The sequence below is a fragment of the Emys orbicularis genome, chromosome 25 (genome assembly GCF_028017835.1).
Source record: "Emys orbicularis isolate rEmyOrb1 chromosome 25, rEmyOrb1.hap1, whole genome shotgun sequence".
Lineage (NCBI taxonomy): Eukaryota > Metazoa > Chordata > Testudines > Emydidae > Emys > Emys orbicularis.
The window spans coordinates 4,189,427-4,212,613 of NC_088707.1; the positions used below are offsets into that span (position 1 = coordinate 4,189,427).

Sequence of the window (23,187 nt, forward strand, 5' to 3'; positions counted from 1 at the left end):
TGTGTCTCTCCCACTCCCGTCCATCCTGTCTCTGTCTTTCTGGAAAGAACCCAGGGTTCCTGGTTGCAGCTGACTGCAGTTATGAGCTTCAGGTAGTAGTCAGCCCTGTGCCTGCATCGCTCAGTCTGCTGAACACTTCAGCAATGCTCAGAACTAAATGGCCAGGGGGGTGGCTTTCTACTTGCAGGAGAGAGAGGAGAGAGCGCGCGCACACACTCTCCCTGTCTACTCTCACACACCAGGGGTCTGCTCTTTCAAGTGCTAAGTGCAGAACTGCATATGCAAAAAAATATATTATAATAATACAAAAAGCATCTGCAATAATCTCAATTGCAATTATCACAATCGAGAATGCAAATTGATTATTTGAACATGCAGCTGCCTTAATGTGCTTTTTTTGCACACACAACTGCACTGAAAATCTCGTGTGTTTGTAATATTCTGCCTCTGTGTGTGAATGATCTCTCTCTCTCTCTCTCTCTGTCAGGGCCCTCCCGCCTTCCCCCCTCCATTCTAAAGCTCGTCCCAGCCCAGCATTCACTAAGCAGCTGATAAAATGCCAGCAGCCTAGGAGTTAAGAACTCCCATCTGCGGGGTTGTTTTTCACTTCAATCTTGGCCAACCAGCTGAAGTGACAAGGCCCTGAGTCCATGGGAGAGGGGTCTGCAAGCTGCCTTCTCACAGACAGAGCTGGCAGGAGGGACAAACATGCCAGGCTTGGCATTGTCCCCAGCAGAGAGGGCCTGGTTGGCCTGCAGAAAGCTGCCCCAGGGAGGGAGTTCGGGACAGGGGGCGCAGTCTCATGGTGTTTTGGCTCCAGCTGTGCCAAAGGTTCAAATTAGAAGTGAAAATGTAGAGGCACTCTTCCAAACCCCACCCGCAAAATGAAGTTCTGCCCACAGTACCAGCTCAGTGTGTGTCCCTACTTCCCTCTGTTGGACAGAGTAGAAACTGTCCAGCTGTGTGTCATATGCCCTGTACTGCTAGCAGAGATTCTCCTTTAGCTCAGGCTTGGGCTTTTGGAGCAGAAGGATCTGAGTTCTAGCCCTGCAAAGTTCCAGGTGGCTCTGGTCCATGTAGTGGCAACAAAAACTCCTGGGAAGCCATGGAAAAAAATTAGTTTTTCCCTTCTTTTCAAATTAGCATCTTCCATCCAAGCCCCTTAAATGACAAATGTTAATTAGCTTTGCAGCACAGTCTGGGGCTGAGTTATCTCCCGTTGTAAACAAGGGAGAAACTGAGGCACAAAGGGGAAGTGACTTGCCCAAGGCCACATAGTGAGTTAGTGGCAGAGCTGGGAATAGAACCCACAAGTCCTGACCAAACCCCTCTTCCCCCATCCTGAGCTTTAAGCATAAGAACAATCCTTTCTTCTCTTTGATCAGACAGAGAGAAGCAACAGGGGGGAAAATGCCTCTGATCTTGATAATCCCCCTTCCAAAGCAGTGAGCCCAGTGCAAAATAAGGCAGAAATTTACTAGCTGCAGCTCGTCTCCTTAAAGGACCTTGCTTTATGATCTCGTTTAACATCCCTGCCCCCCGCATCCTTTTTTTCACCCCCTGCTTATTTGTGCATCCAAAAGTTCTCCTCTTTAATTCCTGCTGTAACCAAAGCAAGGTGACGGATTGGGACATAATAATGATTCAGAGATGAGGTCATGAGGATGGCTGAGAACTCAGTGTAGCCGCTGCCAGCTCCCATCCCCATGTTGGCTGTTTATATTTTTTCCCAGTTTTATTGGGAACACATTGGAAAGGATGAGGGCAGCAGAGCGGGGGCGATAAGGACTCATTTGGCCCCTTCTCCCTCCTCCTGCTTACGCAGTCGAACATCCCGGGGGGTAAAATGAGCTCTTTGGAGCAGGGTCACCTCTGGATTCTTCCGCCCGCCTCCACGGCCTTGCTCGGAACACAGTGTCCCCTGGGTGCTGTGGTGTGTGAAAGACCAAAGCCCAGCGATTTTGGCGATGGAGATGCATGAAGCTTGCCCCACCCCCACCCAAAGAGAGAGGGAAGCCATTTCTACCCCCTACCTTGTTGACAATGCTGCCTCTTAAGGGAATGGTCAGGCTGGCTGGGATCCCAGCTTACATTGGCATAAATCTGCATTTAAGGCTAGTGGGGGTTACTCTGGATTTATGCTGGTACAAGCAGATTAGCTCCTGGCCCACTGTCAAGATGAAAACCATCCACCAGATCATGGAGTCCTGGATCAACGGCTGAATCCAGCCTGGGGAATCCAGGGTGTCTCCCAACTGAGAGGGTGAGTGGGAGGAGGATTCTGCTTCCAGTTACTCTGGGTAAATCCACCCGGCAAGCTTCTTTGTGCCGTTACTGAGCAAATGTTGGCACCTTTGAGGCAGCGGCTTTCCCCATCTCTCTGCTGCAGAATGCTGGGGTGATCTGCTGGTGCGTGTTGAGGGCCAGATACTGAGCTGACGTAAGTTGGTGATGAGTGCACTGGGGCTACCTTGATTCATGCCAGCTGGAGATCTGACCCTCAGAGCAAATGGGGTGGCCTACGCAGATAGACACTCACTGATGACCTAGCCGTGTGTGTATGTGTGTGTGTGTGTGCGTGCGCATATGCAGGTAGGGCCAGCCCTGGGCATTTTGCTTGCCAGGATGGAAAATGTTTTCGGCGCACACCCCTACGCCTGGAGTGGCTGAGCCAAAAACAACCCCCCCACAATGGGCAGCCAATCAGCAGAGCAAACCCCCCCCCCTACAAAAGGCACAGCGGTGTGCCACCTCCCTGGAAGTTGGCACCCAAGCTAACCGTCCTGCTCGCCTGCCCCTAAAACAGGTTCCCTGTGTGGAGGTTATTTTAAGGCTTAGGATCCCAAGCGTTACCTGGCAGACTAATAGTCCATCTAGTCTGGTCTCTGACAAAGGCGACCAGATGCTCCAGAGGAAGCCATATTTTTCGTCCCACAATTGTACAGTGCTCCCCATTGTGCTAAGATTACTCCGGTGATGGTCATATTCAGAACTCCTCAGCATCTCCCACACTGGTAGAATTCTTCCCTCCCCGACCTGGTAGCCATCTCATCCACCAAGAGCTTATATCCCTTGTTGCTGTACTCCTTGCTAGTGTTGCTCCGATGTGATTCTCATTCACATTAACGTCCACTCCTCCTGCTCAACTGTTTACCTCACCAATATCCTGCAGCAGGCAGTTCCACAGGTTACCTGCATGTTGCATTAGGATATTTTAATTACGTTGCTTTTCATTTGCTATTGTGTGATGGTGCTGGGGTTAGATAGAAGCAGCTGTTCATTTCTCTTGCTCTGTGCTAGGCTGTGAGACAACCTGGTTGCTAGCAAAAGCAGGGCAAGATCAGCAGTGTGCTCCAGTGGCTTAGAGGCAGGACACCTGGATTCTAGTCCCAATTCTGCCAATGCCTCTCCTGTGTGATCTTGGGCAGGTCATGCCACTGCTCTGTGCCTGTTTCCCCTACCACCCTTTGTCTGTCTTGTCTATTTGTAAGCTCTTCAGGGCAGGGGCTGCCTTCCAGTATGTGGAGCCCTGATCTTGGTAGAAGCCACTAGGGGCTACTGTAATAAAACCAGTAAGATCACCATGTTTCCAACTACCCCCTGTCTTTCCATTGACTTCAACAGGCTCAAGAGCAGAGGTGAGTGGGTTACCGGAACAAAGAGAGACTATGTTTTATGATGGTTAGAACTCAAACCTGAGCTGTGTCACTGACCTACTGTGAGCAAGTCATTTGCCTGCTCTGTTCCTCAGTTTCTGCACCTGTAAGATGAAGATGAGGATGCTGCGAGACTTTGATCACGCTCACAAATCACTTTGAGCTGCTGGGTGGCAGGCACTGGCGAGGAATGAAGGGCTAATCTAGTTCACAAGGAAAGGGCTATGGGAGGGTTTCACATAATGATGAGGGTGGTTTTGTTCGGTTTGGGGTTTTTTTTTTTATAGGAAGTGAGACCATTTTGCTGGAGTTTTGCTGAAGCACGAAAAACTGCATTAGCTGATTTTAATCGAGTTTCTGCCGTGTTCCTCTCCACGTCTTGCAGAGCTACAGAAGGCTCTCTGGGAAATATACCAGACCATTCAAGTCAGGAGTGGTTTTCTCCTGCCATTTACAGGGACACTGTTAATTGTTTTGAGTTACAGATTTTATTTCCTTTGCTTTTCTGCTGCTTGCAAATTCTACAGCCCTCCGTTGTGCCCAGTTACAAGGTAAAGGGGATGGTGGTGAAGACAGCTGAAATAGCAGGATGACAGGCATATGGGGGGCCCAGGCATGGATAGTTGGAGGTGCTGCAGGTCAGAGTTAGGGGACATCAGCAGATCTATATGGGGAACAGGACTAGAATAGCAGGGGCTGTCACAGTTTAGCGTTGGGCACGTAGAAATGCCTATGAGACAGGTGCTGGGGGAATCCCAGGGCAGGGAGAACAGGAGGCCAGAACTAGAGTGCAGTGGCACAGCTGTGGCGGGGACAAGACTGGAGTAGCAGGGGGGGCTGCACTGCAGGAGTGAGATGTTCAGTACAGCGCCCCAGGCGTGAGTGTAGCATAGTGACTCAGTACACAGGGGTTGTAGAGAGCCCAGGACTGGGATAGCAGGAGTAATGTGCGATAGCAGAGCAGTGCGGGGGGAATAGCAAAGTGCTGCAGCCTTAAGCCAGCTCGCCTTGTCCTAAGCTTCAACCCAGACCAGATGATGGGATCCAGACTCCAGGCTGCACCTGGCCCCGGCCAGAGGGGTCATGTGGGGGAACTCAGATACCCAGGCCTTTGTGCATGTCCTTTCCTGTCCCAGTCGCCGCTAGGGGATGCTACATTGCCCCCAGAGGAGACTGTCCTAATAGCCCGGCTATTCCCAGGCACAAAAGATGGCACAGTGGGGAGAAAAGCATGGGCCCCGGAATCAGCAGCTGCTGGGGCAAGACTGTAGTAGGGTCCCCAATGAGCAGCGCTGTCGGAGAATATCAGACCAGACTTGGTGGCAGAGACAGGGCTGCTGACATCTGAGCCGTTAGGGAGGGGAAGTAGCTGGGAGGAGTGACAGGGGAAAGAGGAATCTAGGAGGGGAGGAGGAGAGACTGCAAAGGGGAAATGTTAGTTCATTGCCAGCCATCATGCCCTGGTATCAGTGAGGCCCCTGGCATGGCCTCAGAGTGGGCGAGTGGCATCTTCCCAGTTGAAATTAAGACACCTCTGGTTTCACAGAGCGTGAAGCAGCCTCCCTGACAAGAGGCTTCTTCCAGCTGGACCTTGGGTCAGCAAGGTTCATGTGCCGAGCAACTGATTAATTACATCACCTGTGGGGGCGGATTATTCCAGCTGTTCTGCAGCAAAGGCTCCCCTGAAGGGTTGCATAGCTTTACTATGGCCAAGCTGGCCACAGAAGCCAGGAGTCCGGACTCCCAGCACATGCTGTGGGCTGCTAAATGACTGCAGCGTTCCACTCCAGAAAACGCTGCCTTTTGGTGCCATCATTTTTATGGGTGGGCAATTGTCCTGCTGCAGCCAGGTCTCCGGGTAACTGATGTTGCTTCAGGGGCCACAAAACTACAAGCACTGAGCCCAGCAGGGGTGTGCTTCGTTTGATATATTCATGATCAGCAGTTTTAGACGGGTCGGACTTGCACATCAGGTTTCTTGGCAGAGCTCCAGCATGCCCCAGGCCTCTCAGGTTTATCAGCTGTCTAGAGATGAAGAAAGATTCCACTGAGGGACTAGTGATTAGAGCAGGGAGTTCTGTTCCCAGCTCTTGGATGGAGTGTGGAGCAGAAGGAATAGGTGCCAGCACTTCTGGGTTCTGCCACTGAGATGGTATGTGACCTGAAGCATGTCACTGAACCTGTTAGGACTCAGTTTCCCCATTTGTAAAATGGCTATATCAATATCTACTTCCCAACGGTGCTATGAAGTTTAGTTCGTTATCTGAGAACCTTGGATAAAAGGCCCTCTCTAATTACAGTCTGATGAATAACAATGCTTGGTTATCCTCTTCAGTGCTGCCTGCCTGATGCTATTATCAATAATAAGATTGCACTGTGCAGGGAACTGGGAGCCAGAAACTCCCAAGGCCTAATACCACTTTCCACACCAATTCCCCCCTTGCAGCCTCTGTGTGCCTCAGTTTCCCTATCTTCACCAAGGGGACATTAATACCTACACCTCAGGACTGTGGTGAGGAATAGATATGGGGAGCTGAGCTTTGGAGAGAGGGGAGTGAGGTTCATAGATTTTAAGGTCAGAAGGAACCATTAAATCATCTTGTCTGACCTCCTGCATAACACAGGTCAGACTTAGAAGAATTTCACCCAGTTCCCCCTGTATTGAGCCCGATAACTTGTGTTTGATTAAAGCATCTTCCAGAAAGGCATCTAGTGTTGATTTGAAGACATCAAGAGACGGAGAATCTACTGCTTCCCTTGGGAGTTTGTTCCGATGGTCAGTCACCCGCAGTGAAAAATCTGTGCCTTGTTTCTAATTTGAATTTGTCTGGCTTTTGCTTCCAGCCATCGGTTCTTGTTCAGCCTTGCTCCACTAGATCAAAGAGCCTTTTAATAGCCGGTAGTTTCTCCCCATGAAGGTACATATATGCCGTAAGCAGGTCACCTCGCAATCTGCCTTCTGCTAAATTAAACCAATTGAACTCTTCACGTCTCTCAGCGTGAGGCATCTCTGGTTCTCAACTCATTTTCATGGCTCTTTTCCACACCCCTTCCAGTCTTGTAACATCCTTTTTAAAATGTGGACACCAAAACTGGATGCAGGTTTCCAGTGTCAGTATCACCAGTGCTGTATTCAAAGGTAAAATCCCCTCCTTGATACTACTCGCTACTCCCCTGTTTATACACCCAAGCATCGCCTTAGCCTGGTTTGCCCCAGCATCCAACTGAGAGCTCCTGTTGGTTCGAGATCTGGGTGCAGATTTTGTTCCTTGGGGCCTGTCTACACAATCCTTGTCATCCTCACCCGCTAACCCCATCTCTCCGTGCTCTGTGGCTGCAGGAAGACAACCATAGCTACTATGTGTCGCGGTTCTATGGGCCAGGAGAGGCACGCACCAAAGAGCTCTGGATCGACGTGGCAGAAGCCAACAGGAGCCAAGTGAAAGTCCATGGGATCCTGTCCAACATGCACCGGCAGGCCTCGGTGAGCCCCCTCCCTCTGCTTAGCTGCTGCCATCCCTGCATCGGGCATCCGCCACAGTGCCATGCCAGTGACCCAAGAATGTTTCCCCAGCAGCTTCTCTCTTTTCAGGGATTTCCTGACCTGGGGCACTAGCACCTTGGCCGGAGCTGTGGTGAACTCCCCACAGCTCCCTGTGCCTGCATGGGAGAGATAGGCTAGAGACAAGCTTTGCCTTTAGGGGTATCAGGAGAGATGTGGGTGGGCGCAGCCTGTGCTCCAACTGGACTCCAGTTCAGGTGTTTCTCCACCTCCCAGGGGCCGCCCCTGGAGCCCATTCCGAATGGGCAGATGAATCCATTTCTGGCATTTCTCCTCCCAGCAAGGGCTGTGCCCAGAGTCTATGCCAGATGGACATGGATACCCCGGGCAGGGTGCAGCGTGTCTTCGAAGGAAAGTACACTGCCCTCCAGTGCTGTCTGCCCCTGCACCCCCCTCTGCTTTAACCCATCTCCCTGGGAGCAGCACCACCTGCCCCTCCCAGACGCCCATGGTCACACGTGGCACTTCCCAGTGTGGCTCCCACACTGATGCTGTCATCCCTGTCTGTCTTCCACAGAGAGTCATCCTGTCCTTCGACTTCCCCTTCTATGGCCATCACCTGCGGCAGATCACCATAGCAACAGGAGGTGAGTGAGGCCTCGTGAGGCCACATGTACTTGGCTTGCCCGGGTGTGCTGACAGGCAGCATCAGCTGGAGAGGCAGTGTTGCCTAGTGGGGTGACATGGGTGTCTCTAACCAGCCTCCCCTCCCACATCCTAATCCCAGCTTTGCCACTGATGCGTGGGATGGCCTTGGGCAAGTCTCTTCTGCTCTCTGTGCCTCAATTTACCCCACTGTAGAATGGAGCTCACTCCCACATCACAGGGGCTTCTGAGGTCAAGTCCATCTTCTCTAATTAGTGCTGAATGGTATCATGACACATGAACCAGAACCTGGGATCCAAACTGCCCAGGTCCAGGGTACTTCAGTTCACGCCCAGCTCTAGTCAAGGGCAGTGGTGGGGGGACATCGGAGGTAAGGGGGTGGGGGAGAAGCTGGTAACGGGTGTCCTGGGGCAGTAGAGTGGGGATGGGGGTAGAAGCTGGTAGCGGGTGTCCTGGGGCAGTAGAGTGGGGATGGGGGTAGAAGCTGGTAGCGGGTGTCCTAGGGCAGTGGGGTGGGGGTGAGGGGATGGGCACATAAATTGCCTTCCCTTGCTGTCGTTCCAGGTTTCATCTTCATGGGGGATGTCATTCACCGCATGCTCACGGCCACCCAATACATTGCACCCCTGATGGCCAACTTCAACCCCAGCTACTCCCGCAACTCCACCGTCAAGTACTTCGACAACGGTGAGCCACTTCCCCTGGCCTGCTAGGCCCTTTGCACAGCCCCGCTGCCACACACAATGCACAGAGCCCCCTGGGGACCTTGGCTGCTTCTCGGCACCTGCACCAGGAATTCCGAGATCATTGGGCAGCGCTCATCCCTGCAAGGCAGGGGAGAGGAACCAGCTGAATCAGCAGCCAGGAGTGTCCAGGGGGCAAGGTGCTGAGAACATACCGTTCAGGGCCTGGTACTGCTTTGGCCTCTGGCATCTCAACTGGGTACACAAACAGTGCTGCATGGAGGGCCTCAGAAACAGGCCTGACTTGGGAATTCACATAAGTGCTGAATTTATGTCTCTGTGTGTCGTGTGTGCCTCTGAGTGACATGTCTGTCCATGGGATGTATCTGTCTGTGTCCCTCTATGTGCGATGTGTGTGACACGTATCCTTGTGTGTGTGATGTATCACATGTGGCCTGGGGGGAGTGTGTCTCTGCTTGTGTGCGGGCTCAGAGGATTAGCAGCAGAGCTGGTATATCTGATAGCGCTGGGTGCAGCTTAGGATGTTTATTTGGAGCTCAGTCCTGCATCTGCTGAAAAACATGTGCTCCAGACTTCAGGAGAGGAGGATCTGGAGTGTCTCATGTGGCAAAAGAAAGGGCCATCTCCTCCGTACCATTGAGATAAGGGAGTAAAAACTGGATCATCCCAAATGACTCACATGAGTTCCAGGAACTTTTGGCTGTGGCCAAATCAGTTGTGCAACAATGAGCTTGCATGTGTGTGGTGCATTGCCGGCAGCGGGGAGAGGTGAGGGTCTGTGGCTGGAGCTGGTGGGTGTGGTTGTGGGACAAGATAATATCTTTTATTGGACTAGCTTCTGTTAGTGAGAGAGCAGAGCTTCCGAGCCAAGCAGAGCTCTTCTTCCCTCTGGGAAATATACTCAGTCACTGCTAAATACAAAGTGTAACAGATTGTTTAGCATAAGTAGTTAACATGCATTTCAAGGGACCATTCAAGGTGAAGTGGCCAGTTAACAGATTCAGGCTGTGTGAGGTTTGGTTGTGGCTGTGGGCTGGGTTTTTTTGTGTGCAAATGGGGAGTGTGTGTGACTGTTGCAGCTGCTGCGCTGTGTGGGGTGTAATGTATGTATGACTGCAGCCAGGTTGTCACAGCGAGTACACCGGCTCTGCAAGTGCCTATGGGATGGTCGTTGCAGATGTGCACAGGGAATTAAATTGACCCCTGCAATCTCCCCTGCTGCTCTCTGCTCCACTGTGTGGTCTCCTCTCTCCCCCAGGGACGGTGTTTGTGGTGCAGTGGGACAAGGTCTATCTTCATGGGAAGGAGGACATTGGCAGCTTCACGTTCCAGGCTGCTCTGCACAGCGAAGGGAGAATCGTCTTTGGGTACAAGGAGGTGAGTGGGACCAGCTGCTTGGGGCATGGTTATTGCAGGTGTTGTAACACCGGTGGGCAGATGGGGCGGGGAGAGTGGGAGACAGAACGTAAACCCCACCAAGGAAAGACAAAGGAGGAGTCCCTGGCCCTCTCATTCCAATGGCTTAGCTGCCCCCATGCTGAGAACACTCACTGCATCCTCAGGTCAGGGCCGCCCAGAGGGGGGGGCAAGTGGGGCAATTTGCCCCAAGCCCCGCAGGGGCCTCCACGAGAATGTCGGAGGCTCCCCCCCGCCTCCGCCTTCCCCCATCCCCTGGCGCCTCAGCGCGCCGCGTCCGGGAGCGGCCCTGGACAGCGCTGCAGCAGTGTGGCCCGGGCAGGTCCTGAGGTCCTCCTGCTTGGAGCCGCGTGGTAAGGGGGCGGGGTTGCGAGCTCCGGCGGGCCGAGCAGCAGGAGCTCCTGGACGTGGCTCGCTGAGGCTCTGGGAGAGGGGGGAGGCGGGGGTAAGCAGCATGGTAAGCCCCTCTGAGATGGGCACCCCCTGACCCCATCCCCCCACAGCCCTGATCCCCAGCTCCAAGCCTAGCCCCTCTGAGCCGGGCACCCCCTGACCCAGAGCCCAGCTCCCCACCCAGCCCTGGGCAACAGTAGCGCCACCCCCAGGCAGCGACAGCCCATTGGCACCAACCATCACCCAGCGACAGCCCATTATGTTATTGCAAATGTATACATACCATTAAAGCATTTAATGTTTTTAAATAATGTATTTTGTGTATTTTCAAATTGTTAAAAATTAATTTTTGAATGTATTTCAGTGGTTATTTTTTACATTTCCAAATACATGTTACTATAGTATTGCAACTTTTTTTTATGGAAGGGGCCCCTGAAATTGCGTTGCCTCTGGCCCCCTGAATCCTCTGGGCAGCCCTGCCTCAGGTGATGCTGGGCTCACTGAGCACAGGGAAGGTCTCTCCAACCCAGGTGCATCTCCAAGCAGAGGCGAGATGGCGCACGTGGGATAGGATGAGGGGGTCTGCTGGGGAAGTGAATGGGGCAGGATTAAGGGGGTGAGGGGTTGGGAATAGAGTGGGAGGTATGGGGGAGGTAGGGTGACCAGAGGGCAAGTATGAAAAATTGGGACAGGGGATGGGGGGTAATAGGTGCCTATATAAGGAAAAGCCCCCAAAATCGGGACTGTCCCTATAAAATCGGGACATCTGGTCACCCTAGGGGGAGGGCTGGAATTGGAGTGGGAGGCACGGGAGGGAGCAAAGGACATGCTGGGAGGGGGAAAGCATAGCAGGGAGAATGGCTGTCTTCCTTCTCCACAGCAGGGCCAGGTTAGGGCAAACCTCTGTGAGAAAGGGGGTCTGTACGTATAACCCACTGGTCAGTGTGTGTTATGTGACTCCCCACCCCGGGCTTGACTATGAGTCTGGAACATCTCCACCCACAGAGCCTGGCTCTTTCACTGGCGCTAGAGACTCATGCACCTAGCTCAGGAGTTTGCCAGTTCAGTCCCTGCTGTTGTTAACCCAGAGGACGGCCCATCACATGCGTTCCTAATGTCCTGTATGCAGTGCCTGGGCCGACTATGCTTGTTATTCCCAAGGGGGTTGACTGAGCCTTGGAAGACCTGGCCGATGGGCCTAGGGCCCCTCCAAACACACACGGGCAAACCCAGGCTAGGCATGGCCCAGGCTGGTCTAAAACAACAGCCTCAAAACTGCTTCTGGGATGTAAGGGAAATAGGAGGGGAGAAGACTCAATGGAGCATCAGCTAAGCCATTTCATTGCCCTTCACTCTGCTGCTTCCCCTTGAGAGACGCATCCTGAGCCCACAGCCTGGGGGGAACCCCAAGTTTTCATGGCCCCTTCTCTCTCCCCGTTGCAGATCCCCATGTCAGTCCTGGAGATCAGCGACACGCAGCACCCCGTCAAAGCCGGCCTGTCTGATGCCTTCATGCTCCTCAACCCTTCCCCTGACGTTCCCGGTGAGTCTCTGCTGGTGGGGCTGCATTTGCTGACTCGATGGCAAGAAATGGGGGAGGATGGAAGATGTGGAGTGGGGCTGATCACTCACCCATTGGAGTCCCATTGGCCCTGTGCCCACAGCACATGACTCTCAGATGCTAGCACCCCAAGGGCCTCGCTGCTGCAAGAGGAGAACTTTCCTCCTTCATATGATCAAGAAAGAGAATCGACTGGCTTTGCACTGCTATATGTGCCATATTGCATGTGAGCTGACTGCATCCCTCTCTTCCCCACTCCTCTCCCAGCATCTGCATACTGTTATCTCCTGCAGTGATGGTCCTGGGGCTCAGCTGCCAACCTTAGCATTTCAGCTAGGAATTTGCATACAAAGCCACTCCCCACACCAGGGGTTCGGGGACCCTTCCCCATCCCTGACTCGATTCCCAGGATGAGCCCAGGTTCTTTGAGTCCCTTCACCACCCCACAGGTCAGCACCCAAGCCCATGTGGGTTGGGGAACGGGGAGCAGGTGGGGGCTTGTGCCTCCGTCTGATGCGGCCCCTTGCTGTTGCAGAGTCTCGCCGCAGGACGATCTATGAGTACCACCGCGTGGAGCTGGACACCAGCAAGGTCACTAGCGTGTCGGCTGTGGAGTTCACCCCACTGCCCAGTGAGTCATACGCTGTCTACTGCATGTCTGCTAGCCAACTCTTTTGGTTACAGGCACAGGCCTATATTTTGGGGTTGAAGATCCCGGATTTGATGCCTGCTGACCTCTGTGTTTATGGAGCTGCAGTTGCTGCCTGGATTCGGTCCCACCCCATAGCAATTCCCAAATGCGTAGCACCATTGGGGCTGCTTTGTAGCAGAGATGGGGAGCGGATGGCAGCAAGGCTGCCGGGGTGTGGGAATGGGTGAAGGGGTAAATCTGGGGGCACCAATAACACACCCTCTGACTAGTTTTGCAGTCCTGCAGTGAGAACAACAGACACAACACCCCCTGCTACTCCAGTCGCTGGGGACCCCAGCCCATCAGCACTGTTGATGCCTGTCCATCTCAGTTTGCAGCACCCCTGCTATTCTCATTCCAGCCGGGCCAGTCACACCAGTTTGTGTTGGCAGCGTGACTGGGATAGACCTCCACAAGATCTGAGACCCAGCAGCTTAGGGCCATGTCTACAGTAGGAATGTTTTGACGATACAGCCTTATTGCTCTCCTGGTGTGGATGCAGCTTTTGCTGGTACAGCTTATTCCAGCTCCCTCCTTAGCAAGCTAAACTGGTACAAGCTCAGTTTTGCCAGTATAACTACATCTACATCAGGGGCCTTTGCAAGCAAGGCTGTGTTGGTCAGGGATCCCACCTCTTCACACCCCTGACTGACACAACTATGCTGTAGTGTAGACATGGATTCAGTGTGCCTGTGATGCAAATCTGTATTTGAACGCCAGCTCTGGAGAGAAGGGAAAGAAAGGCTAGTGTATGAAGCAACTCCTCTTCCATGCCATATGGTTTCCCCGCCCTTGCAGATAACGATTCTAAGCATTGCAGTCTAGTTCCCGAGATCCTTTCAAAGCAAGGTGGAGAGCGCTCCTCAAACAAATAACCAGCCCTCCCCCTGTGGTATTCACAAACGATCCTGTTAAATAGATTCATTTGGCAGGCAAGGACCAAGGACACTCACGCACAAGAAGAGTTGTCATGCAGTACATAAATACCAGGCAGAGAATAAACCTGTCCTGAGTATGCCAAGGTTATGCATTTAAACAGCATCCCTTGGGTATTTTATAACCATCTTAACAGCAGGCAGGGCTACTGCAAAGCAGATCATAAATAAGGATTCTGTTATTTAAAAAAAAAAAATCCTAAGACTAGCTGCTTTGTTTTCCCCTGGCAGCTGGGGGAGTTGAGAGCTGATGGGAAAGTACTAGATTCCCTCCTGGAGATGTGAGTTTCAGTCCTATTTAGGCCACAAGTGGAATGAGTGTGGCAGGGCTGTGACACTTGTCCCCACTGCAGTGTAAGTTCATGTTCTCTGTTAAGAAGAAGACCAGGACTGGAATAGCTGAGTGCGGGGGTGGGGTTGGAGGCCAGAATTGTGGGGTATCAGAGGAGTGTAGGGCAGGGAGCCTAGGGCTGGGATAGCAGGGGAGCTGTGGGTCAGAATTGAGAGGCTTTGGCAGAGCTGTGAGTGTGGGGAGCCCAGGGCTGGAGTAGCAGTGGGGCTGGCAGTTAGGACGGAGGTGCTCTGGGAGAGGTATGTGGGGCTCAGAAGAGGATGAATGCAGAGCCAAATGTGTGCTTGGTGCTGTAAAGTATTAAACCAAGGTTAAACTCTGGACTGTGCCATGATGCGCTGGATGGATGGGCCTCCCAGGGGCGGCCTTGTTAAAACTCTGCAGCCAAAGGGAAGGCTGGGATGCTTTGCCAGCTTCTGATAGAAGATGGATGCTGTTAAACCATCCTTCCCAGAGACGATGACAAGTGAATGACTCTCTCAACAACCAGAGTTTAATTGGTTTGTGTTCCCTCCCTCCTTGGCTCTGTGTCTAAATAGGAAACGGCATAGGCCTGGGATCGGTTTTATCTCAGGCTAAGTTGGGTGGGAGTCCCTTGCTGAAATATCATCCCATTCCTGCTAGGAAGATGCTGACTTGACTTCCAAGCTCATGGCAGCCTGAAGTCAGCACAAAGGCTCATCTGTCAACGGTCTCCTTTGGCCACGCCCACTCCCAGCTTTGACTATATGCTCCCTTGTAACCGATCCGCCTGATGATAGTGTGTTGCTGGCGCATTTCTTCTTTTTCTTGCAGCCTGTCTCCAGCATCAGAGCTGTGACGCGTGCGTGACCTCGGAGCTGACTTTCAACTGCAGCTGGTGTCATGTCCTGCAGAGGTAGCTCAGATGGGTTTCCTCTCTGGGTCCTAGTTGTGCTCGCGCTTCCACAGCTGGAAGAGAAAGTTGCAACCTTGGGCCTAATCTAAACTGAGACCTGTAACAGTGTCAGCATCTTTTTAGAGTTTGTACATGGCTCTTGTTAGGAAGGTGCTAATGTGGTCCAAATCTTAAGGGTAAGAGATGATTTGATCACAGTCTACAAGGGGAGGTATAGCTCAGTGGTTTGAGCATTGGCCTGATAAACCCAGGGTTGTGAGTTCAATCCTTGAGGGGGCCACTTAGGGATTGGGGGCAAAAATCAGTACTTAGTCCTGCTAGTGAAGGCAGGGGGCTGGACTTGATGACCTTTCAAGGTCCCTTCCAGTTCTAGGAGATAGGATATCTCCATTTTTTTTACTTGACATTTCTGATAGTAGAGGCCTCTTTAATCTGGCAGACAAAGGCAGGAGATCCAATGGCCAGAAGCTGAAGTTAGACAAGTTCAGACTAGAAATAAGATGCATATTTTTGACAGTGACTGTAATTAACCATTGGGACGACTTACCTAGGACCCTGGTTGATTCCCCATCACTTGAAGTTTTTAAATCAAGACTGGATATCTTTCTGAAAGGTCTGTTCTTGCTCAACCAGAAGTTATGAGCTGAATGCAGGATTCACTGGGTGAGGTTCTCTGGCCTGTTTTATACAGGAGGGCAGACTAGCGGATCAGAATATCTATTAATCTTGGACTGTGTCTATGCTGGAAACACTACCCCATTTGATGTGAGATGTCCATTAGGGCAGTCCCCCTTCTTTCTCTCCCCCTTCCATGAGCTAGTATTGCAAACAATTGTCCTGCTAGTGTGTTTAGGAGCAACTGAATCTAGCACAAAGTACAGAGGTCCTGAGAGCCTGCAACTCTCATTGGTTTCAGTTGGATTTATGGGTGCTAGGTACTTCTGGAAATCTGGCCATAGTAGTGCTCAGTTGAGGAAAAATACATGCCATTTATGGACTGGGGAGGAGGTCAGTGGAGGAATCTGAGAGGGCTGACTGAAAGGCCAGCCCCTACTTTTTTCCTGTCTGCTCTTCATTAGCAGGATACCAGCCTGGAGTCAAATATTGTCTCTTTCTGCTGTCCACCTTCTCCTTTCAGTGGTGTCCCAATCCAGAGTGGCTTCCACAGTGCTGGACTGTTGGCCTCTAACTCTGCCATGGGCCTAAGCAACCCCACGGATCTGACACCCCGAAGCAACTGGGATGGGCTTGGAATCCTAACCTGGATCCAGAGCCAAACTGGACCCCTGGATCCAACCCCACCCAGCTCTCCATCTGGACTTTGTGGCTCCAGCCCATCTCCAGTATAGATTAGCTGAGAGCAACGTGTGAGAAAGGAATTCAGCCTGGGGGAGGAAGGGGTGGGGGCTGCCCATCACAAAAAAACGCCCCACCGCTGTAACTGGCACCGACAGGGCCCCTTGCTGGCAGCTTCAGCAGGCATGACTAGGAGTGAATGCAGAGCTCCCAGCTCTACTGCATGAGGCAGTTCTGCCTGCCGGTCCTGCTGCTCTGCAACCCAGGCGGCCTTCTGTGGACAGGGGCTGCTGTCTTCCTGGCCCTTCCCTGTTTTTAAGAACAGGCTAGACAAACTCCTGCCAAGGATGGGCTATACTTGATCCTGCCTCAGCACGGGGAGTGGGCTGGATTAGATGACCTCTCAGATTTCCTTCCAGACCTACATTTCTTTGATTCCACGCAGCAGAGAGAGGCCAGTGAGGGAAGGAGGGGAGCTTCCTAGGGCTAACTTTAGGTTTCAGATGGAGGGACATGTGGAGGGTGAATGGGTCACGGAGGCTGAACTCCCCTCTGGTCCTTACAGTTGTGGGCCAAGGGTCCCCTTGGGTCAGGAGTGAGGCATGTTGATGGGGGAACCTGCCTGTCACCGCTGTGCCCATCCTGAGGGTAAATAGCGGACTCCAGTCTCCAGAGTGGTCAGCATGGATCCTCCAGCATCTGGGGTGGGTGTGTGTGACTTTGGGCTCTGCCTGCCATCCCAGGATTTAAATAGGGCGTCTCCTTTCGCCAGCATGGTGATAAGGAGCATGCAGCAGTTTAATGAGGTTTCAGTGAAATAGGATGTATTTTGAGCTGCTGGCAGGGGAGGGGACCTAGTAACACAGATCCACTGCTTCCATGTAGTGATGTTCAAGGAGATGCCCGGCTGCTCAGGGACAGCATTCCCTCTGGCACCCTCTTCTTCTCCACTCCCAATAGCGCCCTAGATAGGAGGTGGCTCTGTCCTGCCTCCCTGGCGGAGAGGGGCTGACTGGGATAGGGCTCCCCAGGAAGCTGTGTTCCTCCTTTCTGCCTCTGCTTTATATCAAAGTCCTCCAGGACTCATGCTCCTGTCTTTTCTCCCCTTTGTGCAACAGCTCCATCTCCAGGCACAAGCGAACCTGTGTGACACAGCTGGGGCAGCGAATGGCCCTGACCCCCTCCCTCAAGCTAGCAAACTAGGCAGGCATCAATCCTAAATTCATTGCCTCCCGCTGGGCTCAGGCTGAAGCATAACCCATGGCCATGGGGTTTTCTTCTGAAATGACCATCACCCAGTCAGTGGCTTCAGAGGAGAAAAACTTCTGTTATTACCAGCGAGAGAGATGGGTGAAGCTGGTTGTAAAAACAAAACCCAAACTAAGGCAGATCAGGTCGGGGTCCTGGCTGGTCTGAAACACTGATGCTCATGGCAATCCTTTTGCAGCCCATCTCTAATTATTGTTGCAGGCAACTCTGGTCTTCCAACCCCCAGTTCACTGAAGCTCGGTTGTTCTATTATTATTTGTATTACAGTAACACCTAGAAGCCCTGGTTGAGAAAAATTTCTCCCCAGGACCATACATGCATATTGGCCCGCTAAGAGCTTACAATCTAAATAGACAAGACAGTCAAAGGCTGGGAGAAATGTGGGGAAGCTGAAGCATGGAAAGATTTAGGGGTGGGATTGTCGAGAGGACCTAAGCTAGTTGGCCACTATCTCACTGACTTCCAAAAGGGACTCATCCTCTTTGAAAGATCCCACCTGCTGTGACTTGCCCACCATCACACAGGAAGCTGGTAGCACATCTGGGAATTGAACTGTGTCACCTAAGTCCTAGTCTAGTGCTTTAACCACAAGACCATGCTGCTTTTTCGTCTGTCCCTTGGCTAGGACAGATTGAATCTTTGCTCTTGCTGAGCTCCTAATTTCCACGGGAGCAACATTTCAGCACGGTGGATCTTAGGAACTCTGTGGGACCTGAATTCCCCAGGGGCCCCCTTCTGCTCAGCTTGCTTGTAGTTGGGTGGGTGCCTTGTATTGGCTGAGCCCTTGATTCACCCTTCGGTGATCCCCTGAAACCTTCCTAAGGTCAGAGTTCTGCTCTGTTCCCTCTGGTTTTGCAGAGATTTCTCAAACTGGTGTTTTCTTGGTGCTGTATAGTAGTATTATTATTATTATATGTTGCTTTTCCTGTGCAGATGTTGCTGGAAAAAACACACTGTGGAGTTCATGGCCTTTCCCTGGCAGAGTCCAGAGGATGGAAATTCAAACTCACTATGTATATATCTATATCTATAGTCCTACTTCTCTGCCTCTCTCTGTCTTCCACAAAGAGGAAAGTTTGGGTCCTTCCAGCACAGCTGTGTTGGAATCCCAATGTCCATGGGGACCCCCTTCTATCTGATCTTTCCAGTCGTCTGCAGTTGGCTCATTTCGGATTGTATTTGTCCAATTATCTATACATGGTGCCCGTCGTGGTAGCATCTGGGATTCTCACACTGATTTCCAACATACATGTGAGATAAGCAATGCCACCCACATAAGGTGGCCACATGACCATTACTGCTTGAACCCTGGCTGCCTTTGCTAGCTGTGTCTAGAAGAGAATGCATCCATCACTGAGTAACATCCCTTCTCTCCGTAGATGCTCCAGTGGGTTTGACCGATACCGTGAGGAGTGGCTGTCACATGGCTGTGGCCAAGAGGTAAGATCGAGGGGAGGGTTATTTCCCTTGGGCTGACAGTGGGATGATGTCAGTGGCCCCCAGCTTCCCAGAAAAGGTGGATTCGGTTCACAGGTTACTCTACCTCTCTCTCTTATGGTGAGAGATTTGGCTGCCTCTGGAATTCCCACTAGGACAATTGGTTCTCAGACCTGTTTGTAGCCATTTGGCTTCTGAGACAGAGAAAGGGTTGAGTTGCATGACACAGAACAAAGGAAAAGAGATTCAGACAATGGCATATGTCCCATCCCTCCAGAGATGAAGACTCATTATGAGCTCTGCATGGTCCATAAGAACATAAAGACTGCCATTCTGGAACAGACCAATGGTCCATCTAGTCTGGTATCGTCCTTCCCTGCTGCACTAGAAACAGTGATCCATTTTGTTCAGTATCTCACCTCCCTGCCTTAGAGGAATGATCGATGGCCCATGTAATCTTGTATCCCACCTTCTTGCTATACTGGAAGACACCAGTAGTCCTTCTAATCTGGTGTCCTGTCTCTGGCATTGGCCAATGCTGGATGCTTCAGAGAAAGGTGTAAAAGCCTCCATAAAGCACCTGAAGGTGCAATCCCATTGGGGAGATTTCTTCCTGATCCTCTGGAGTATGATTATTATCCACCCTGAAGGATGAAGATGTTTAGCCCTTGCAGTTTTAATCCTAGCTAGTATAATTATCTCTAAACTGCGTGAATGAATCTGTTTGCCTCAGAAAGATCAGCTCTGGTGATACTTCTTGTTGGTTTCCCCCTTCCTGACACCCCCAAAGTCACTGCTTTGTGCCGAGTTTACTGACTGGGTTGATTTAGGCACAAAGAGGTCCTCTTGCTGGAAGATTGCTGGGAATAGTAGCCTTTCTCCATTTGTCTTTTCAGTCAGACGAGAGGACCTGTGAGGATTGGGCAGAGAGCGACCACTACTCACTGTCCCCAAACAGCCCCTTCACGTCATTTGATGAAGATGTCACTACCTCCTCTCTTTTCATTGGCAGCCTCACCACAGAAGGTACCAGCAGCTGGGAATAGGGTGAACAACTGGGGTAGGGGAGGCTAGCCCAGGGGGGAGGGATAGCTCAGTGGTTTGAGCATTGGCCTGCTAAACCCAGGGTTGTGAGTTCAATCCTTGAGGGGGCCATTTGGGGATCTGGGGCAAAATCAGTACTTGGTCCTGCTAGTGAAGGCAGGGGGCTGGACTCGATGACCTTTCAAGGTCCCTTCCAGTTCTAGGAGATGGGATATCTCCATTAATTATTAATTATTATTAGGGCTAAAGGGAAAGCAGTAGCAGTGCTCTCCAGGCACATTGCCCCAAATGTCTGCCCTGGAGAGATCTTTCTCTCCAAGGCCTAGTGAAATGAAGTCATATCCAAGAGAATGTAGTTAACATTCCTGGCTACCCAATCCTATGGCTCGAGGCACAAGGAGAGGAGGAGTGGGGCAGAGAAAAGGAAGATGAGACTAGAGAGGGGAGCAATTCAGCATGATCTAGAAGGTAGCGTAGGTGAGACCTCCCCGTGGAGGGGAATTCACAGCTGCATTGCAGCCGCCTTGCACTGATGGCATAACGTGACTACAGAGCAGCCATAAGGCTCTCCTATCATGAATAACCCCTGTGTGAAGGGGCAGCCAGGCACAGAAAGCTGGTGTAACATGCAGCATTTGATAGGGCTGGAAAAAAGTGCAAGTTATGCTAGACTCATCTCTGAACATGGCCCAGCTTCTCTAGACATGGAGCCACAGAGTTCCTCACTGTCTCGATCCAAGCGTTCTCCTAGTTTGGGGACTGTTTGGGTCTGGGGCTTTGATTTAGACTCTTCTCCAAAACCTCCCCTTGGTGTAACCCACAAGACCACAGTGTGGGTCTTTGTCTCCTTCTAATGGCTGGTCCATAAAAAAGGTTAAGGACCCTGTTAGACTTTATCCTTTAGCTCAAGCAGTAGAGATCCCCTGTTCGATCCCCACTGATGACCCATGGCTGGCGGTGCCATCACATTGTGGGTAATAAACCCATAGGCATGTGCATTACCTTCTGGTATAAGAATGGAATTCTCTCTGGTATAAGAAGCCCCAAGTAAAGACCCAGAGTCCTTTGGGACACCCCTGTTCTATTGTCTGCTAATCCTATTAACACATGGGCCGTGTCCTCCCGTCCTAGTGGCAGGTATCACTTCAATTTCACTGTTTAATAGTCCCTCATGCAAAATGCTAATTAGAATAAATAGAAAGGAGCATGAGTAATTGTCCTTGAGCAATGGAGAATGGGGGCGTGGAGAGTGCGTGGCTGACGGATCAACTTTGAAAAGAGCAATTAAGGAAAGGGGGAAAAAACACCACCACTGAGATGATTTTCCAATTCACGGTTGAGTCTTGGAAGAAGAACAAGAGGCTTTTTGTGACACATTCAAGCATGAGATTAATTTGTAATCTTGGACGGAAACAAGCAGGCAGCTGTGTGAGGCAGCAAATTTTATCTGGAGAAGCAAAGCAAAACAAGACCCACCCCTTTGCATCTTCCCCACCCAGCCTGGCTTTGCTCAGTGGAGACGTATGTGAATGCAGCTAACTAGCTGGCCTCCTGTCATTTATTTCAGCGCCTGGTGTAGACAGAGTCCAAGCTAAGCAGCAAAGAAATCTGGGCCAGGATTTTTGCTGGACTGTCTCATAGATGCTCATGTCAGACAGGGAGGTCAATGGTAATTGGGACAAAATACAACATGGTTTTATAAAAGGTAGATCGTGCCAAACCAACCTGATCTCCTTCTTTGAGACGGTAACAGATTTTTTAGACAAAGGAAATGCAGTGGATCTAATTTACCTTGATTTCAGTAAGGCATTTGATACGGTTCCACATGGGGAATTATTAGCTAAATTGGAAAAGATGGGGATCAATATGAAAATTGAAAGGCGGATAAGGAACTGGTTAAAGGGGAGACTACAACGGGTCATACTGAAAGGTAAACTGTCAGGCTAGAAGGAGGTTACTAGTGGAGTTCCTCAGGGATCGGTTTTGGGACCAATCTTATTTAATCTTTTTATTACTGACCTTGGCACAAAAAGTGGGAATGTGCTAATAAAGTTTGCAGATGACACAAAGCTGGGAGGTATTGCTAATACAGAGAAGGACCAGGATATCATACAGGAAGATCTGGATGACCTTGTAAACTGGAGAAATAGTAATAGGATGAAATTTAATAGTGAAAAGTGCAAGGTCATGCATTTAGGGATTAATAACAAGAATTTTGGTTATAAATTGGGGACACATCAGTTGGAAGTAGCAGAGGAGGAGAAGGATCTCGGAGTATTGGTTGATCACAGGATGACTATGAGCCGCCAAAGTGATATGGCCGTTAAAAAAGCTAATGCGGTCTTGGGATGCATCAGGCGAGGTATTTCCAGTAAAGATAAGGAGGTGTTAGTACCATTATACAAGGCACTGGTGAGACCTCATCTGGAATATTGTGTGCAGTTCTGGTCTCCCATGTTTAAGAAGGATGAATTCAAACTGGAACAGGTACAGAGAAGGGCCACTAGGATGATCTGAGGAATGGAAAACCTGTCTTATGAAAGGAGACTCCAAGAGCTTGGCTTGTTTAGCCTAACCAAAAGAAGGCTATGGGGAGATATGATTGCTCTTTATAAATATATCAGAGGGATAAATATCAGGGAGGGAGAGGAATTATTTAAACTTAGTACCAATGTGGACACAAGAACAAATGGATATAAACTGGACATTAGGAAGTTTAGACTTGAAATTAGATGAAGGTTTCTAACCATTAGAGGAGTGAAGTTCTGGAACAGCCTTCCAAGGGGAGTAGTGGGGGCAAAAGACATATCTGGCTTCAAGACTAAGCTTGAGAAGTTTATGGAGGGGATGGTATGATGGGATAGCCTAATTTTGGCAATTAATTGATCTTTGATTATTAGCAGTAAATATGCCCAATGGCCTGTGATGGGATGTTAGATGGGGTGGGATCTGAGTTACTACAGAGAATTCTTTCCTGGGTGCTGGCTGGTGAGCAGGGCCGGCTCTGGCTTTTTGGCCGCCCCAAGCAAAAAAAATGCCGCCTCCTACAAGCTGCCGCCCCAAGCACCAGCTTGCTCGGCTGGTGCCTGGAGCCGGCCCTGCTGGTGAGTCTTGCCCACATGCTCAGGGTTTAACTGATCACCATATTTGGGGTCGGGAAGGAATTTTCCTCCAGGGCAGATTGGCAGAGGCCCTGGAGGTTTTTCACCTTCCTCTGCAGCGTGGGGCACGAGTCACTTGCTGGAGGATTCTCTGCACCTTGAGGTCTTTAAACCATGATTTGAGGACTTCAATAACTCAGGCATAGGTTAGGGGTTTGTTACAGGAGTGGGTGGGTGAGATTCTGTGGCCTGCGTTGTGCAGGAGGTCAGACTAGATGATCATAATG

General features: G+C 51.0%; 1 protein-coding gene across 1 annotated transcript in view; it reads left to right on the top strand.

The window, feature by feature from the left end:
* PLXDC1 (plexin domain containing 1) overlaps positions 1-23,187 on the top strand; it is a 44,525-nt gene that overhangs the window by 15,861 nt on the left and 5,477 nt on the right. The window contains exons 3-11 of the mRNA XM_065422675.1: positions 6,997-7,140; positions 7,736-7,805; positions 8,389-8,511; positions 9,787-9,905; positions 11,781-11,880; positions 12,434-12,529; positions 14,672-14,753; positions 18,698-18,758; positions 19,652-19,781. Coding sequence (XP_065278747.1) covers positions 6,997-7,140; positions 7,736-7,805; positions 8,389-8,511; positions 9,787-9,905; positions 11,781-11,880; positions 12,434-12,529; positions 14,672-14,753; positions 18,698-18,758; positions 19,652-19,781 — 925 coding nt within the window. The remainder of the gene's footprint in view (positions 1-6,996; positions 7,141-7,735; positions 7,806-8,388; positions 8,512-9,786; positions 9,906-11,780; positions 11,881-12,433; positions 12,530-14,671; positions 14,754-18,697; positions 18,759-19,651; positions 19,782-23,187) is intronic.